General features: G+C 36.3%; 2 protein-coding genes across 2 annotated transcripts; both read left to right on the forward strand.

Moving 5' to 3' along the window:
- Nucleotides 1-4,235: 4,235 nt before the first annotated feature.
- Nucleotides 4,236-11,794, forward strand: LOC106160629 (steroid 17-alpha-hydroxylase/17,20 lyase). Its single transcript, XM_086996452.1, has 12 exons — nt 4,236-4,329; nt 4,931-5,100; nt 6,765-6,845; nt 7,076-7,180; nt 7,537-7,630; nt 7,826-7,981; nt 8,420-8,631; nt 8,877-9,005; nt 9,645-9,746; nt 9,991-10,125; nt 10,358-10,581; nt 11,231-11,794. Exons 2-12 carry the CDS (start codon nt 4,950-4,952, stop codon nt 11,354-11,356), a joined length of 1,515 nt encoding a protein of 504 aa, XP_086852578.1. The 5' UTR covers nt 4,236-4,329; nt 4,931-4,949; the 3' UTR covers nt 11,357-11,794.
- Nucleotides 11,795-13,390: 1,596 nt separating this feature from the next.
- Nucleotides 13,391-19,009, forward strand: LOC106160630 (cytochrome P450 1A1). The gene is made up of 12 exons (XM_013537280.2): nt 13,391-13,511; nt 13,895-14,050; nt 14,339-14,419; nt 14,681-14,785; nt 15,169-15,262; nt 15,631-15,786; nt 16,144-16,355; nt 16,606-16,734; nt 17,141-17,242; nt 17,512-17,646; nt 18,019-18,242; nt 18,536-19,009. Exons 2-12 carry the CDS (start codon nt 13,900-13,902, stop codon nt 18,659-18,661), a joined length of 1,515 nt encoding a protein of 504 aa, XP_013392734.2. The 5' UTR covers nt 13,391-13,511; nt 13,895-13,899; the 3' UTR covers nt 18,662-19,009.
- Nucleotides 19,010-19,599: the final 590 nt, after the last annotated feature.

Genomic DNA, 19,599 nt, shown 5'->3' on the forward strand with positions numbered 1-19,599 from the left:
GGGGGGGGGGGGGGGGGGGGGGGGGGGGGGGGGGGGGGGGGGGGGAGGGAACGGCGGCATTCAATTCTAAGGAAACTTGAATACACGTCCAAAAATGGACTTAGAATTATACCCCTGACATCTTCTGCATGTACTTAGCATTTTACCGCGTGCTGCTGCCGTGCTTGTTTCCCTAAATGGGCCAGATTTTGACCCAAAAGGGTTATAAATTAAGTAGAGGAGGCCGGGGACGTGGTTAGCGATAACGTTAGGTCATTAACCGGTGTGTATGTACTTTAAAATATTCATGTAATAGACTATTGAGGCCGTCTTCTGGGTCTTCCGGAATACGGTCAGATTTTGAAGTTTACATTGATGGGCATCTAATTTTTTCAGTCGGAAGACGGTTAAAATGGAGGATTAACAAAGATAATTTGGAAGACTGTCAGAAAATATCTTTGGATCCGTAGTAATTTGAATATATAAATTCATCCTTTCGCGAGTTTTTACAACCTATTTTACTTCTTTTAGATTAAAATGTTTTTTCTTTTTATTCCATTCTTTATTTAAAGAAAGCTATTTCATGTGTAAATTGTTTTATTTATTTATTTATTCAGTAGTATTTTCTTTTTATCATTATCGTAATCAAGATTGTAAGTTGTATTGGTGGGCACAGTAGCCCATGGGTTTGCGGCACTTCATGCGTGCTTGTTAACTGTCTTTGTAAGGAATTTATTTTATTTAATTACTGCCCCCTCAAGAATCTTGAAGATTAATGAAAATATCGCGAAGGAAAGTACTAAACAATTGATTGTTGTTTCAATACTGAGAAGGCTCACGTTCATTGCTTCTGACATAATGTTTTTTTGACATTATGAGCGAAATTTGATCTATGTGAACTTATATATAATTGTCATTGTGACGTCACTATGGGTATTTCATTTTTATAATGTCGACTTCATCGAGTATATTTTAGACGGCATAAGATATATTGACCTTACTGCTTCGCTATTTTACCTGAATAATAACGACTAAACTGGAGCGAAATTTTATTTATAATAAAGGACGATTTTTAAGTGAGTTAGGTTTTTTAAATATTTTTTTCAATCGCGAAAAAGCGTTATTCTCGCGTCAGCATTGTGACGTCATCTTCAGTCGACCGCCATCCCAAGTTTGGATAGCTCGATTGCGCTGTCACTGCTTAGTTGTGTCAGAGAAGACTTAATAAAAATGAGTAATTTGCAGAGATTCGTCTTTAGAAATTTACGGGAAAGGTAAGTTAATTTGTGTATTATTTTTTAACGCCATGCCTATTAATTAAAAAAGAAAATTGGGACTTGTGTTTTTGCAAGGTCTATACCGGTTGGAGCGTAACTGAGAAGTTAAGTGTAAAAGGGATGTATCTATGTACGGAACCTTTCTCCATCGCTTTAGCAATGGACTTTTATATAAATAAATTAAAAGATATAAAAAATAAGAAAATATCGGAAGAGGGTGGGATGATGGGAAGGGAAGAAGTGTCTGAAGCCAGTGTAAGGCATAAAGAGGAAGGAAAGTTATTAATTATTTTTTACATATCAATTTCAGTTTTTGGAGTCAGTTTATTGAAGAATTAGATTATTTGCAAGTTTTGAAGAATTGAAACAATGTCTGTAAGATGTTTCATATTGACAAGGAGGTTACGCTCAAAGATAAGTGGTTGATTTCATCTCGTCATTTTGTACTCCCTCTCTCTATCTCCCCGTTTCGCTCCTTTTTTGTCTCAAAACTATATATATATTCAATTATTTCATTCAGCCAAAATGGTTCTCCTGTGAGACTACCAGGCATTCTTGATGCCAGAAGAAGGACCCCTTCCCCGGTGCCAATGGCATTTAGAGGGACAGCGACTCAGGTCCATCTTCCAAGGCTGACTCCAATGCCGCTCGCCCCTCACCCACCAACGGCCCCTCGGCCATCAGTTCTACGGCCCTTGGGTCGCCCTGTCACTCCTGCGGACATAGGCGCGCGGCCCCACAGGCGACCACGGTGTGGTGCTGGAGTCCAGAATTCCCTGACCACTGGACACAGGACAACCACCATGCGTTCCATCGAAGACCATGTCCATTATTTCCAGAGCAGGAATAATCCTCTGAGAGCTCTCCACCATGCTCGGCCTCCCACTCGACGGGACCCATGTGCAGGCCTGGACGACATCTCCGGACCTCGTCCCGCGGGCCTCGAGAATTCCACTGATGCTAGACCAAGCACCCGCCGAAAACCTCGAAGACACGGGCGAAGGGTGTGAATACTTTGCCAGGGGGGAGAACTTTGACAGGGAGGGAGAGAAAGGGGTTGCGGGAGGAGGGAGGGGGGCTCATATAATATACAAAAAAAAAAAAAAAAAAAAAAAAAAAAAATATATATATATATATATATATATATATATATATATATATATATATATATATATATATATATATATATATATATATATATATAAGTTATTAATAAAATATTGAAAAAAGGGGATGGGGAGAGGAGGAAGGGGGCACTTATATAATATGTGATAAAGAAAATACATTTTATGTAAATAAATGAAAAGATATAAAAACTAGGAAAATATCGAGAGAAGGAGGGGAGATAGGAAGAGAAGTGTCTACAGCCAGTGTAAGGCATAAAGAGGGAAGGAAGTTTTTTCTGGGGGAGGGGGAGGGGGAAGAGAAACATTTTCATATCAAACAGCAATGTGTTCTCTCTTTGCTCCATTTCAGGGAGCAACATGTACCATATCCTGTACATATGTATATTTTTTAATTTAACTTTTGTACAATAAAAAACTTGACTTACAGATATATTTTTTTAGTTGAAAGTTTCCCTGGGAAACGGAGAGTATTGCATTAATATAAAGGGGCTCTCGTGGGACCGGGCATATAACATTTTGTAAAAAATAAATTAACTGAACATATGAGTTACCTGTTACGGTATTCAGACCGGTGTGTGTGTGTGTGGGTGTGTGTGTGTGTGTGTGTGGGGGGGGGGGGGGGGGGGGGGACCTGCCCAATGATATAATGATATTAGCCAAATGTACGTCGTTTTTCCTGAATGGGCAGCCCATGCTCACCCCGCTTTCCCAGCCCAGCCCAGCCCACTTACGATGTGTTTCTTAGCTGCAATATTCATCTGTTTTGACCATGTTAAAAACATGATATCGGCGGTTTATATACATATTTATCACCCAATAACAGTAATATAAGACATAAAATAAAGGTCAAGCAAAGTAAATAATAGTTGTAAAATAAAATGATGGATAAGCAATAAAAATCCAGGTCACAAAACACCCGAGTAACTCATTTTGAACTTTCCATTCGGTGAAATGTTTTTTCACTTCCTTTTGTGTAATAATAATAAAAATCAGTTTCGTGTAAAATTTGCGTCCTACGCGCCTGAATAACGACATATTCAGTATAACAATAAACATCTAACGTAATAATAGGCCTACTTAAAATACACTTAATGTGTTTACTCTCAATGAGACAATCTTGCGACAGAGGCCCTTTGGTGAAGGGCCAGGATTTTTGATTGTCTAAAAAACTGCAGCTTTATGAAGGCCTGTTTGGGACAGAAGATCATGGGCATACAATATCATGTACAAGGGATATAAGAGACCATTCCCAGAGACTATCGTACTAACTTTGGATCAATCTATCTCCAAGGGGTTTCTCACTAAATTGCTATCAACTTAAGCGGCTTAGATATCTCGCACGCCCACTGAAACTGTTAGAGGGTAATTTACTATCGTTTAGCGGCTTCAGAAGGCGTGCCAGACATATAAGCCGTTTAAGCTAAAAACAATTTAGTGAGAAACCTCTTGGAGATGGGTCGATCCAGTTAGGTCGATCTAGGCATGGGAGCCTAGTCTAAGTAAACGTATACTCTTATCGAAACAAACACTTTACTACCAAATTTCGACTCACGCAGTAAATTATCAGCTGATGTACCACTTCCGCAAGGTTTGAACTACTAGTGGGTCGATTACTGTAAAATAAAATGATAGATGAAGAAAAATAGAAATAGAAAGAATGAAAACTAACGATAGTATAAATTAGATTAATAAAACGAATCATGTATAATGCTGCTGGGAGCTAAGCTTGTAACTAGGCCTGCAAGTTTGACCTAGCAACGGCGCGCAAAAGTAGCATGTGAATTTTTCAACCTGTCGTTACGTAACTTATCTTAATGACTTGAGGACAAGGCCCCCAGACAGCTAGGACCTGAATAATACTGTAGCACAGGGAGTGTTACACGGCAAACAGGCGGCGGACTGTCGTGACAGAGACGTGTACTTGAAGGCAACGTAAGCAAAGGAAGGTTTGTATATATATATTTGTATATATAAATAAACTAGAAAAGCGCTAACAGAATGCAGACCTCCGTCAAGACAAGTAATCAACTTTTAATTAAATATTGGTTAATTAATGGGTCATCATCAGAATCTGATCACCTTTAGCTTAGCAAATTTCGTACCTATCATGAACAGTTCAAAACTAGTCCATAGATTTTTGTATAATGTTGCTAACAGACAGACAAATTAACAAACAAACTAAATCCTTGGCGGAGGAAATTAAAGCTTTCAAGGATATATGTAAATGAGTTCGATTATAGGTAAATAGGTTTTGAAAGAACATAGAACATAATGCCTAACAACATTTATTTAAGTTTTTAAAACCTTCTTATAATTATAACATATTGCAACATTCAAAATTTATATTTCTTTATCCATCTAGTTTATTCATGAATTCTATGTCCAGAACTGACAGCGAAAGTTAGGCTTTACCACTAAAGTAATGAAATCAACTTTGTTAAATTTGTCCTTGTAAATTTTGCTTGGCATTTTGTTCGACATGCACTAAATGAATAAAAGGCCTTTTAAGGAATTTAACATAAGTTACCTTTAAAGAATTTATTCCAGGAGATAGCACACAGGAGAGATGTACCTTCTGAGTTTGTTGAGTTTACTTACTGTGAAGACCGTCTTGGTCGGGATCGCGATATTCCTGTTGGTGATGTCATATCTACAGAGGACGAAGTACAAACTGCCGCCAGGACCTCCTCATCTGCCGATACTGGGACACTACTTTGGTGAGATATCTTTGGTAACCAGACCAATACATAATTAGATGGAGAATAAAGTTGATGACCGTCTTTTTTTTGTGATTAGAACAGACTTAAAAATGCCAACCAAAGATGAACAAAGCAAAAACCGATGTGTACGAATAAAATTTGTAAAAACTTTTTTGAGAGAGTTTCTTCAGTGTCCGTCATAAAATAACTTGTATAAATAAGGCCACACTTTTTTTTATTTTTATGGATGACATCCTCTGGGGACCCCAAAATCGGTGCGAGCGGGCGAAAAAAAAAAAAAAAAAACAGTCCAAAAAAAAAAAAAAAAAAAACTGCTGAAGAAAAGTTATGTTTTCAGTACACAGCTGGAAACACTAATTTACCACAGAAACACGTATCAAACTAACAACATGTCTTTATCCATGCTCTCAAAATATTAAAGCATTGTGAATAGGGCCTACTTCGTAGAAAGGTAAAAAGTCATGAATATATATATGCTGCATATTACCAAATCTATTTAAGGTTATTTCATGCATTCTGTTGGTATAGTAATCAATAAAACAAATATCAAATAAGCAGCGTGTCTTTATTTGTACTCTCAGAAAATTAAAGCATTGTAAACACTTCACAGAATTGTTAAAAAAAATGAAGCAAAGATAGGCCTATGCTTCCTACTACCAAATCTAAAAAAGGTAATTTCGGTCGATGCCATTTTGTCTACTTCGACTCACACGTAGCAGCCAACTATCGGGTGGCCTGTCCGACTTTCAGTCCACCAAATACCACGACGTTCTTGTCGACCCTCTTTTCGCTACAAAAAAAAAGAAAAAAAAAAAAAAAAACTGGTAGGCCTATGTGCTGCTTTGGACAGAATGTCACTGAAATTTTCCGGGCGATGATCGCTGGCCGCGGCCAGCCTTTCGTATAATTGTAAAAAGGTGATATCTCCATGTCCAATATCAATGGCAAACTAATCCAAAACGACGGCCCCCGTTCTCTTTATGACTTTAATTGTCGTGTATTTTAAAATTAATGCTAGAGATGAATTTGACGGCAAAGCGGCCATATTTCCACGTGGTGATAATACGCATGCGCAGAAAGCTTATTTTCCGCACTCGGAACTACTCGGATGTCTCCGCAGTCGACAATGACAGTATGGAGCTTGCGGAATTAGCCGAGGATTGCCGATTGCATTTTTCGGCAAATTCAATAACGACGTTTGCGACAACCGACTTCCTTGGGGGAGGGGGGGGGGGGATTTTTTTTTTTTTTTTTTTGAGAACGGACGAAAATCGGTGCGCGCGCAGAATGTCATCCATAAAAATAAAAAAGTGTGGCCTAACGTGTATTCAACAGGCCTGAGAGTATCCACCCTGCATTCATGGGTATATAGGCCTAATGGCCGAAAGGTCCCGGAAAAGATTTTGATAATTTTGTAGTTGTGATAATCATTTATTTTCATTCTTTAGTCCTGTAAAGCGTTTTTGATTGCATATTTCTTGAGAATTGAAGCTCTTCACCTTTTTTCAACATTTTGACATACTTGGTAAGTACTTTGATCATACAGTTAATAGACTTTGAAAATGTTTTGACAAAGTTCAAGTAAAAACCGGGCCATCAAGTGTCCGACAGATTCGGAGATACTTTCTTTGCGTTTGTAGAATATGTGAATACCATTTCAGCTTTCAGAAACGATGGTCGACTGTATGCCGTCTTCAATAAGCTCGGGAAGGCCTTTGATGACATTTTCACGATTAATTTAGGTACTCATTTGTTTCTGCAATTGTATCTGAACAATGGTTCTTGACTTAAATAGAATACTTTTTTTAAAACGCTTCAACATTTATTTTGATGCAGATATTGAAATGGTATGCATATTTAGTTTTGCTGTATTTGGATAGCTTGCAATGTATATCACCTTGTAGGGATTTTAGATTATTTCAGAAGGCTAGAAATTAAAATTCATATCAATAATATATCAGTACATTTTCAGGTTTTGGACGATCGTACGTTGTTCTTAAATCTGCGGAGATTGTTCACGAGGCCATGGTTGAGAAGAAAGAGATATTTGCGGGGAGAGATGATGAGGGCTGGAAATGTGAATAAGATTTTAAAAGAATTAAAAAGAATACGCAGTTTCATCAGAACATGTTATGTTCCAAAATGAAATTCAAACGCATTATACTTATTTGATGATGTAATGCAATGAAATGCCATTGGTCGTACAATATAGCCTACATTTAGAGTCAAGTCGAAGAAAAATCACTTAAAACAATATTTAGTTCGATGGATTAATATTATTATTATTATTATTATTATTATTATTATTATTATTATTATTATTATTATATGGATAGTGTGTTAGTTGGTAAGTTTCAGACCAGATAAGTGTTTGTTCATTTGGTGTGACCGAAAATTATTTACCTATATTTACTAGTTGTTCACTTTTTTCAGATGAACTTGTCACCGAAGGATATAGAGATATAGCATTTGCCGACTATGGTCCAGTGTGGAGACTACAGAGACAGATGGCTTTAAAGGCTTTCAGGTATATTAATCAAAATAGTGGTCACACGAATTGTTTGATAGAAAAATTACCGTATATACAGATGGTACTTAAGTATATTTCGTGGACATACAGATAAAAGCCGTGATGGAGCTTGGGTTGTAGTGTTAAGTTACAAAACAGAACTTCAGTTTTAGCGACATATGGTAGTTCATCGTTTTCGTCATTTACATGCAGGACCTACTTAGCAAGTGATAAATTGGAATCATTCACGAGATCCGCTTTTGAGGAAGTCGCCACCTTGATTGAAAAAGAGACCGAGCCTTTTGACATCGATGTCCACATTCGACTTCTTATCTTCAACATTGTCTGCAGGATGGCGTTTGGGAAAAGGTACAGTAATGTCTAAATAACATGCTTTACACACATTCGTTTTCAAAATTTATCTTAGGGAACACATAATAATCTGTGGAAAATCAACATGTACATTTCTTAAAAAATGAAAAGACTCCTTGCGTGAACTCTAATCACTTTACTTGCTTTATTTGCAGTGTAGATTGTGTATATGTACTGGGAATTGCCATGTAAAAAAAAATACTTCAATACTTTTTGTCGCAATATAGTTGCTTTAGTAAATATATATAATTTGTTAATTGTATCTTGTAATCCACTGATTAGATTTTGTATCGAAACACTTGATCAATAATGGCATTTGAGAAAGAATTGAACATAATTATTGATTGGAATCTTTATAGGAGTGATTGCAAGAAGATCTGTAACTTTCTAAATTTTGTCGGAAACTATAAGACCTTCTACTTTAATTCTTTCCAGCTACAAAATTGACGGGCCTGAATTTGTTTGGCTGAAGAGCAAAGTTGACGAAAGCAATGAAAAGGTCTTTGGAGGCCTCATTCCCGCTGACGTCATCCCTGTCTTGAAACATTTTCCTATCCCATCATCCCTCACTACGAAACGGATCATGAAAGAACTGATTGACTTCCACAAGGCCAAACTGGAGGAGCACAAGGCAACATTAAACAGGGGTTAGCAAAATATTTAGAAATTACAATTTACATACGTTAATTGAGGAGATGATTGAATGTTGTTGTATGGAAACATTCTTATTAAAGCAGAAAGTGATCATATTAATTAGGACAGCAGTTATACTATCTTGGTGCATATTTACTGTATAACCCAGACTACTTTAACATAAGCTTTATATATTTATATTTATAAACCACGTCTAACTAGCAGTTGTTATCACTTGATGGCACGTTTAAATTTAAAGATGACGTAAGAGACATTATGGACCACCTTTTGCTGCTAAAAGAGGAGCTGACAGCTGCAAGTGATGACAACGTCAAGGAGTCGCTTTCTGATCTCCGCATCCTTCACACTATAATGGATATTTTCTTTGGTATGTTAAATTCCCAAAATAGCACATTCTTTAGGAAAAATTATCATCAGCTATTTCCTGCACTCATATTCATAATGCTTAGTTTTTTTCAACAGCGTTGGTAATAACTGGTAATAACTGTGATTATAGCTATTGTTGAAAGGGCATATCATTATAAATAAGAGCACAGTTTGAACAATCTAAAGAAATATTTTATACTTTAGCGATTATCACACATAACATTACCCACGTCGACTATGACCGCGATTGCTGAATTACTTTGTTACCCAAAGGATGTTGCGATTAAGAAGCCTTTCTAAGATACAGCTTTGGTGAATACATACCTCAAACTTTAGTATCTGTCTTTATTGTAGTCATAAAGAAAAAAAGACGTCTAATTATGGTTAACAAGGTTATTGTTTCCAGAGGCGAAATATGTTTTTCTACCTTAGTTTTTACCTTGAATATACAAAAGTCAATGAAAAATCCATTTTGATAAATTTTCAGTGATTAACTCATTTTATTTAACCATTGTTTCTTTTTTTTTATATAATACACTTCTGATAGGTAATAATAAATGGGATAGAAATTGAACCCACTTCTAATTTTTGTTCAGTTATAATGTGACACCCAAAATAAATATGCAATTATGCATTCTAGCGGGAACAATAACCACATCCGACACGCTGAAGTGGATTGCTATGTATGTAGCAGATAATCCAAAGGTCCAGGCAAAGATACACAAAGAACTAGACGGCTTAGGTAAATATTCATCTCTCGCTATTCCATCCTAATATATAGAGAGAAGTGTTTTGTCCGAAAAGGCACGCATTTCGCAGTTTTAGAAAACGGTGTACTTGAATTCTGCATAAAATAGTAGGCCTATAAACTGGTATGTAAGGGCTAGCTTATCCGCACTCAGTTATTGTGTGTATGTCTATTATTCAACTGTTGTGTTTTGTTAAAAAAACAATTTTATGATTGTTATGCCACACTAAACCTGCAGGAAACGATGTTGGAGAACTCCGTCACTGCAGAAACAAGATGAATTACTGCGAGGCTGTTCAGAGAGAGGTATTGCGCATGCGCCCAGCGGCTCCAGCAGGTTTACGTCATCAGACAATCCGTGACACCAAGCTAGGTTGGACATGAACTTTATTTGCTTGCATATGAAAGTAAAATCAATATGCATGCTTTCACAAAGCCAAATACTACAAACTGCGGATTCCACTCAGTTATTTTTGACATATATCATATCTTTTAACTGAATTAAAATCTGAGCCCTTTTTCTACTGTCTCTAGTATACGAATATTTAATCAGTTTGGTTAAAATGTTCGCCAATGAACCATAGATATGTCGTTTTACCATCTAGGTGGCTACGATATCCCAAAAGGCACTCTTGTCTATGCGAACATATGGGCAATCCACCATGACCCGAAAAACTGGGAATCGCCAGAGGTTTTCAAGCCAGAGAGGTTTTTAAATAAAGACGGCAGTTTGAAAGAGGTGGATCATAAAATATGGCTACCGTTTGCCAGCGGCAAGAGGAAATGTGTGGGAGAAGCAATTGCTAAGGCAAATCTTATGACAATCATGGTAAGAGGGGCTTTATACAGTTGTACGCATGTCCTTCTGTTGAATACATATTGGCACTTTTCACATAGTGCTAGATTGAAACATGGATTATATAACAATTACTTTATCAATATTGGACACTTTGGGGTCATCCATTTTTGATCCTCATTTTCACAAGTCTACAAAGGGTAGAGTTTTTCCAGACCCTCCCCCCCTTCATAGCATACAAAGTGAAAAGCTAAAATATGATGACTTCTGACAGCAATTTGCATCATCATTTTTATTAATATTTGAAAAGCGTAAAGCGGACATTTATCACTTCCCCCAGTGTATAGTTTGTATAGACATGAGAAAAGTTGATAAATATGGACGACCTCTTATACAATTATCATGGTAATTGATGACATGGAGGTTTTTTTATTATGTCATTACGTACATATATGTATGGAAGTTAAAAGAGGCTTACTTGTTAGTAGTAATATAGTCACAATTAATGTGAATGGCTTTAGCAATACTTATACTAACACAGGAGTATTACACATTGGATAATCTCGAATCTAAAACTTGACGGTGATATAAATTTTTACAATGACAGTACGCCTCGAATTGTAATTGTAATATTATGTTTCTGTTCATGATTGTTAGGTATATTTATCAATTTCTTTTACAGGCGTTGTTTTTCCGCCGGTTCAAGGTGAGCTTCCCGCCAGGTGTCCAGCCGGACTTCGAGCCAGTGATGTATGAGATAGCCTGCAGCCCGAAACCACAAAAGCTGATTGTGCAGAAAAGAAAATGAAGTTCAATATAAATATAGTTTTAAAACAATCTGGTGCAAAGATTACAGGCAATGATTGAACCTATAGGGTGCTTTTTAGAAACATTCTGTTGATTATGATGCCACCCTCTGAGCGGTATTACACAAAGCATTGTTTACTTTTACAATCGATTCGGACAATTGAATGAAACCCCAATGCTGTTGCTCTGCACATGCAATTTAGAACATTTGATATTTGTATGTTTGAAATTTATCTTAAACCTGATGTCTACGTAACACTGCAGCACAGTGGACGATTAATGTACTACGAAAATTACAGGCTTTAAAACATTGATGATAACAGATGGCAGTGTAACAGTGCCCAAACCACTAAGTCATCTCAGAGCAAAACTTGCTTACATTGTTAAGAAAAGAATGCCAGCCTGCATAAGATTCGAAATAAAAGACAAAAATAACGGATTGAGGTATGATGAACCAAGTATATGTGAGCTCTCACAACCCAAAATAAATCCACGCAGAATGCTTTGCTGACTCACTATTCTATGGATCTATACAAATGAAAGTTGCTTTACTGCAGATCTCTAAATTATGAGCTCTTCTAAACTTTTCTCCATTATCAATGACCCTTGACTAATTGTCATCCATTCATGACTTATGAAGTTAATTGTCTTATCCCCTTTCTCCATAATGATATATAAAACATTGATATATATTTTACCATATTGATGTAGTAAGCACTTTCTCTCCCCTACCCCCACTTTCAAATAGGGCATATTTTGACTACTAGTACTACGATCACATTCAAGTACATAATTTTCTGAAATAAGACACTTGAAGATCCAATTTTTCTTCATAAGTATAAGACTAAAGCAGGTCACAAATCATTCAAATGCCAAAACATTTATTCAAACAATGTTAAAAAAAATATTTTGATTCTAATTTACGAAAAAGTCATAAAAATGTGACCTCTGACCCATTGTCATTGGCCCTTGACTAATTGTCATGCATCTATGACTTCTGAAATGAAATGTCCCATTCCTTGTCTCTATAATGATATATAATACATTGACATATCTTTTACCCTATACTGATATAGTATAAGCAATATCTTTTCCCTAACCCCATCTGAAAATATAATGTGTGATAGCACATAAAAAGCTACCAGATTGAGAATGCTTTCACATATATTTGGACTCTAGAAACATAGATCTAGGCCTTACTAAAACTCACTGTAAAAATGCCTCTCTTTTTTAATCCCAACAAAGTGTACGGCGTGTCGTATAACCAATATTTATACCACATCAATGAAAGTGAAATGCAAATGCAAACGGTTTTTATTTTTATTTGTATTAAAATACAAATGCTTACTAAAAGTAATATTTCATATTCAAAACACCTACATAAATACCTCAGAATATTACAAGAAATATTTTTCCGTAGTTTCTTTCAGACAGATGCTTAAAAAATCAAAACGTTTGACAATAAAGAAACTAAGCATGTATGTAATTACATTTCTATGAGGCATGGCAAAATGTAGGTAAAACACGATTTTTAATGACTTAATTAAAAGTATCTTTATAAACAATTTACTAAATTACCAGAATTTAAGTTTGTTATTGACCTGCAGCTTTATATATATTTGGTACATAAGATAATGGACGTGCGACGTACCCACTTACACACAAATATACCCTGTATGTTTTTATACTAAACAACAAACACTTTATGACCAGAGTCCGTCGCACACGGTGAGTTGTTAGCTGATCTCCCACTTTGCAAGTTCTGATTTTTTACTGTTAAAATAAATAAATAAATAAATAAATAAATAAAAATAAAATATACATAGATAAAATAAAGAAAATCATGATATTACCTGTATAAACTCGTTAAAGGTAATTAAAAACAAAACATGTACCTGTATTGATTGCTAGGAGCTGAGCTTGTAATTGATTGTGTAAGTCGGACCAAGCCAGTGCGTGTAATCTCTGCCAAAAAGAAGGTCGCGGATCTGTCATAGGAACATGTGAACGTGACGTTATACAACTTATCTAAATAACCTGAGGGCAAGACCCCAGGCTGGAGCTCAGCCCCAGATAATACTGGAGCGCAGTTAACGAGCGAACTGGAAACAGGTGGCTTGGGGACGTGCACTTGAATGCAACGTTGGCATTGCGGGGTAAATATTGAGTGTAGTTTGTATAAAAAAATGGACAGTTAAGAAATAACGTTCGTGCCTTTCAAGGATATATATTTCAATTTCATTTTTATATGAGTTCGATTTCAAGAAAAGGGTGTTAAAAGATGAGAAATACAAAGTCATAAATAATAACTGCCTGTTTGCATTGCTTTTGTAACATGAAGTTAAAAATGATTACAAACTCATTGCAACGCCATAAAAACAGATGGTATTTGTTAACAGTTAATATTTTAAACCAATTTTTCTTAAACCATCTTGCTAAGTAATGAATTATCTACCAATACAATAAGTGCATGAAGTAGCCTCGCATTGCTTTATGTATTGAAGTACCACAGTATTTAAGTGGCATACAAATATTTCAGGAAAGATGTACGTATTGACTTTGTTGAGTTTAGTTACTGTGAAGACCGTCTTGGTCGGGAGCGCGGTATTCCTGTTGGTGATGTCATATCTACAGAGGAAGAAGTACAAACTGCCGCCAGGACCTCCACAGCTGCCGATACTGGGGCACTACTTCGGTGAGATATCTTTGAAAACCAGAGCAAATAAACAAGCAATGGCATAGAGCTCAATGCCATTATTTTGATCACATTAGGTTAAAAATACCAGTCAGATGGGTCCTTACGTTGGTCTTGTGAATTATGTATTTAGGGAATGAGAGTTTATCAAAATGACCCTTATGTTCATTCAGCAATAGTACGAAGGGGAGCGGGGTGCAAGCGGGGCACACGGCGGGCACTCACCCTACCCTCAGCTTCACTGTGTCATTTGTGTCTATATAGTTGAATAGTTGAATATTATTCCAGAATTCAGAAACGAACCTCGAAGGTACGCTGTCTTCAACAAGCTCGGGGAGTCCTTTGATGACATTTTTACTGTTAATTTAGGTACTTTTCTTTGCATCTGTCTTTTTATATCTAAACAATACTTTTGGGTTCAAGCAAACCGTACTTGAACAAAACTTTTTGACATTTACATTTGATTCAGATATTGAAATGGTATGGTTATTGAGTTTTCATGTTCTGATTAAATTGTGATATAGTCGTATAACACTTTGTGTGTTTTGATTTTTTCAGAAGCCTAAAATTTATATCAACTATGCATCATTCAGTTTTAACAGTTTTAATATTAATTATGTTCGTTTACAGGGTTTGGACGCTTGTTCGTTGTTCTAAAATCTGCGGAGAGTGTTCATGAGGCCATGGTTGAGAAGAAAGAGATATTTGCGGGGAGAGATGACGAGAGCTGGAAGTGTGATTATTACTTTTTAAGTTTTATTTACATTTTTTCCTGTAATCAAAACAGCGTATCATGTAGTATATCATTTAGTTTTGTTCAATATTTACATTGTACCCACATTTTAATGATCACATGCTGATGCAAATGTTACGAAATTAATAAAAAATAAAATTATAGATTATAAACTATTAGAAAATTCTAGAACATGTAAGCACTGATCTACCCTAAATGCTTTTAACATCTCCTAATATTCCAATATAAAGGATTATTCTGGTACATATTTAATTATGGAGGAACTAATACAATGGAAAGAGCTTTCAATTCAAAATCTAAAATCGAACAGCATGGAATATAAAAGTGAATGGTGTGTTATATCATTTGACCTATTTTCTCTCAGTTGAGCTTGCCACTGAAGGATTCAGAGATATAGCATTTGCCGACTATGGTCCAGTGTGGAGACTACAGAGACAGATGGCTTTGAAGGCTTTCAGGTATACGTTAAGCTAATTAGCGGCCACGTGTATTGTGAAGCTGGATATAACTACAGAAACACATCTCTAACTACTAGTATTCAACAAGTAGAATTCAGATATAATGTTCTGTGAGTATGGTCCCGTGTGATATCTTTAAAGGCTTTCAGGACGTCAATCAAATTGCTGGTTACCCTTTTTGTTTCATTGATAATATTGAATATAAATCCGTTATAAGGAGTCTACACTTTGTGTGTTTAATGAATATTCATCTTAATGCCTACATACACAGCATACACTTTATTAATTTGCACATCTACCTATTTTCATTTGTAAATTAAAACCCTATTTAAGTCACAGAAGATCGCTCATTATTTTTCGTCGTTTAGGACCTACTTAGCAAGTGATAAATTGGAAGCATTCACGAGATCTGCTTTTGATGAAGTTGCCAGCTTGATTGAAAAGGAGACCGAGCCCTTTGACATGGATGTCCACATTCGGTTACTTATGTTCAGTATCATGAGCAGAATGGCGTTTGGGAAAGGGTAGGTTATTGTCTGGATCACATGCTTTCCTAATACATAAAAGATAGTTTACCTCGATTTATAGTTTTAACTGTTTCTCCTATGAAAACCATCATCCCATTGCCTGATGAGCATCCACGTTCATTTAAATATTTGTGTACCAGTACATTTTAACATGAATAACTTTTATGTAGAATAAACAAAATGAATTCCCTTACGAAAAAGTCCTATAAGATCCTATAGGATCCTATAGGAAATTGAGCCAATTTCCTGTAGGATCCTATAGAATCTTATAGGATCCTACAGGACTTTTTCGTTAGGGTTAACACATGGCACCAGATAACGTTTTTGTAAACTAAAGCATGATATATATTGCAGCTTCAAACTCAACGATCCAGATTTCGTCTTCGTGAAGGACAAATTGGCGGAAATCAACAGAAAACTATTCTCAGGCCCCATTGCCTCTGACGTCATCCCCTTCTTGAAACATTTGCCTATCCCATCATCTCTCTTGGCGAAACGACTGATGAAGGAACTGATCGACTTCCACAAAGTCCAACTGGAACTCCACGAAACTTCTTTAAATAAGGGTTCGTATCCTTCTCAGTAATTATAAAAAATGCATAATATTTTGTAGTGTGGATTGATTGTTTTTGTATTGAACATTTTTTATGGTATCAGGAAAGAGATTATCCCCGGTGAATCGTTTTACTATCTTGATACATACTTATGTAATGTTAAAGCTATACCTTATAGAGTTTTGTACTCAACACCTTTTTATTGAGAATATATATTCGATCAGCAGTTGTAATTAAATTATGGCATCCTTTCATTATGAAGGTAACATGAGGGACATCACAGACCACCTTTTGCTGTTGAAGGAAGAATTAACAGATGAAAGTGATGATAATGTTAGGGAGTCGCTTTCTGACACTAGAATCCTCCAAACCATGATGGATATATTTCTTGGTATGCTGAATATAAAATGTAACGAAGAATTAGTTATAATATAACAGAACCAGGATGTTTTACAGCTCTACCTGCTTTATCTGTGGTTAATTCACCATTGTCGCGTAATTTTATGATCTATTTTGTTGTATCCAAATGGGGTAGAAAGTTGTTGGTCGCTTTCACGGTGAACCTGAGACACGAACATCAATTTCAGTGACTTCCAGCTAATTTTGCTTTCTTTATTTTGTGCTATATATAAACGTGTCATGTTAGTCGGTTATGGAATAGAAATAGTCTGTTGGATTTATATAACTCATATGTAATGTTTTTTCATGTAATGTGATGCTGAGTGTAAAACCCATATTATGAGTAGGGCCTATTAAGATGTCTTTTAGAAGCTGAAATGTATATGTTGTACATGTAGCTGGAACCCAGACCACATCCGACACGCTGAAGTGGATAATAATGTATGTGGCAGATAATCCGGAAGTTCAGGCAAAGATACACAAGGAGTTGGACGGCTTGGGTAAACATTACTATGCATGTGGTTATTGAAGTCTATATTTATAGGTTTTTGACCGCTGAGACGTCATATCTATTCCACCTTGATCTATGACATTTCTCGGATCAAAGTCAAAGTTACATATATTATTTTATTGTAACGCATTGCGTTGTTGTCACAGTTTTGGTAAATCGTGTGCCTGAACTATATATATATTGTGTGAATGTCCTTTTAAAGATTATCACATATTGTAAAACATTCTAAATGTCCGTTTTCCCACTCCTGACACATAGGAAACGACTTTGACGAACTCCGTCACTGCAAAAATAAGATGAATTACTGTGAAGCTGTTCAGAGAGAGGTACTGCGAATGCGTCCTGCAGCCCCAGTGGGTATACGTCATAGAACGCTCCGTGACACCAAATTAGGTTAGGTATCAACTTCATTTGCTCGCATATAAAATACAGTTACTGATTTTACATCTGATCCATCGTGATAATATATATCGAATATTCGTCATACAGCCTAGAAAGCAAGTGATACAGGGTGATATGAAGTTTAAAGGACAAAGAACGTTTCAAATATCACTGCAGGTTTTGTTATTTCTCTTTACTTTGGGTATCATTTTTTAAATCTTTTTTTATTGCACAGCGATTCGTGCACTTTCTTCTCTGCCCATGCTTTTACACATCTGAATAATAATATGAAGACTTATTTTAGCCATTGCGGTTTGAATACTTGGCAATGCATCATTGATATGTCGGTTTACATGTACACTGTTTATATCAATCCACATGTAGGTGGCTACGATATCCCAAAAGGCACTATTATTTATGCGAACATATGGGCAATCCACCATGACCCGAAAAACTGGGAATCGCCGGAAGTTTTCAAGCCAGAGAGGTTTTTAAACAAAGATGGTAGCTTGAAAGAACTGGACAAAAAGACGTGGCTGCCGTTTAGCAGTGGCAAGAGGAAATGCGTGGGAGAAGCACTTGCCAGGGCAAATATCACCATGACCATGGTAGGTGGAGCTAGAAAAATTATGTTCTATACAATACCTATTGGGCACGTTTACAACGCATTACCGGTATATGTATTTCGTGGAATAAGTGTTTTCTTTATATACATGAAATAGCACAAAAACTACATTATTTTAATTTAAAGTGGCTTTCGGACTTTTGAAATGAATCTTCCCATAAGGGTTTTTTTCCTTTTTTTTCTGCAATATTTCTTCATATTACATCTTATTTTCATCTATAAATATTGTATGTTTTAAAATTATTCAAGTATCAATATTCAATAATATTTTTCCAGGCATTGTTTTTCCGTCGGTTTAAGGTGAGCTTTCCGCCAGGTGCCCAACCGGACTTCGAGCCTATGATGCTTGAAATAAATGGCAGCCCCAAGCCTCAGAAGATAGTTGTTCAGAATAGAATATGACGTTCCACAGAATAATATTTTACAATACTTATTATAAAACAAGCCTTCTTAAATGACTGTATTCTATATTTGAATCAATAAGTTAGCATGTAGAGGGTCAAGTGTTAATCATTTATGGGGGCCTTTTCTCGAAATACATTTTTTAATCAAAAGACAGCAGGTTAAGCTTATTCTTGAAATGAAAAAAGTGAAATCACAATGCAAATAGAAAAATATTCCCTTTTGTAAAATAACCCAATGGGCTACATACACGTTATCCACCGGTTGCTGCATTCACTTATTGTTTGATGTGATGTTTTATAAAACTTCAAAGTCTATAATAAATCGGCCAATTTTTCTTGAACTCAATCATATTGGTCCGCCTTATTTATAATATCCCCATAAGCCAGCATGAAAGGTTTAATTTAAGCCTCGGTCACAACCGGACGCACGACTTTCATGATCGTACGTCCTCTGCGATTTTTGGGTGTTGCGGAGGCCGTGGAGTTCGTAGAGGTAGAGGAAAGTCTGCCTTGCGAGTCGCAAGGGCCACATGAGATGTCCTTTTAAGCAGGGACGCTAATTGCAAGGAGGGATGGCCGTGGAGATTGTACTTATTTCTTGAGTTTGTCTTGCTTCCTGTGTGCGTGGCACACACTCACCACTTACGAGGGGAATGCAACGCACGGCGAAAGTAGTGCTCTTTTCCGTCAGTTTTGCTTCACACTTGCCTCACACGTTTGTGGTAACGTACTGACGGCGTACGTCAGTTTTGCTTCCTGTTCTCCTCTTCTTTCTTCTTCCTCTTCCCTTTTTTCCTGCTATGTAAGCTTCTTTCTCTTGCCTTTTGGAGGCATATTAGAAAGTAAATCGAGCTAAAATTTGAAAATTTTGAAAATTGTTGTACACGTAACACAGTCGACGTTCATTGTAAAGACAAGAGCGTGCGTCGTGAGCAC

The sequence above is a fragment of the Lingula anatina genome, chromosome 10, assembly GCF_051362555.1.
Source record: "Lingula anatina isolate TDL-2025a chromosome 10, LinAna3.0, whole genome shotgun sequence".
Taxonomy (NCBI): domain Eukaryota; kingdom Metazoa; phylum Brachiopoda; class Lingulata; order Lingulida; family Lingulidae; genus Lingula; species Lingula anatina.

Bases quoted from the DNA above. Each gene is read 5' to 3' on its own strand.
- LOC106160629 (XM_086996452.1), top strand. From the start codon at position 4,950: ATGTACCTTCTGAGTTTGTTGAGTTTACTTACTGTGAAGACCGTCTTG. The intron at 8,632-8,876 runs GTTAGCAAAATA...TTAAATTTAAAG, and splicing joins CAAGGCAACATTAAACAGGG to ATGACGTAAGAGACATTATG. The intron at 9,747-9,990 runs GTAAATATTCAT...CTAAACCTGCAG, and splicing joins CAAAGAACTAGACGGCTTAG to GAAACGATGTTGGAGAACTC.
- LOC106160630 (XM_013537280.2), top strand. From the start codon at position 13,900: ATGTACGTATTGACTTTGTTGAGTTTAGTTACTGTGAAGACCGTCTTG. The intron at 15,787-16,143 runs GTAGGTTATTGT...TATATATTGCAG, and splicing joins AGAATGGCGTTTGGGAAAGG to CTTCAAACTCAACGATCCAG. The intron at 18,243-18,535 runs GTAGGTGGAGCT...ATATTTTTCCAG, and splicing joins CAAATATCACCATGACCATG to GCATTGTTTTTCCGTCGGTT.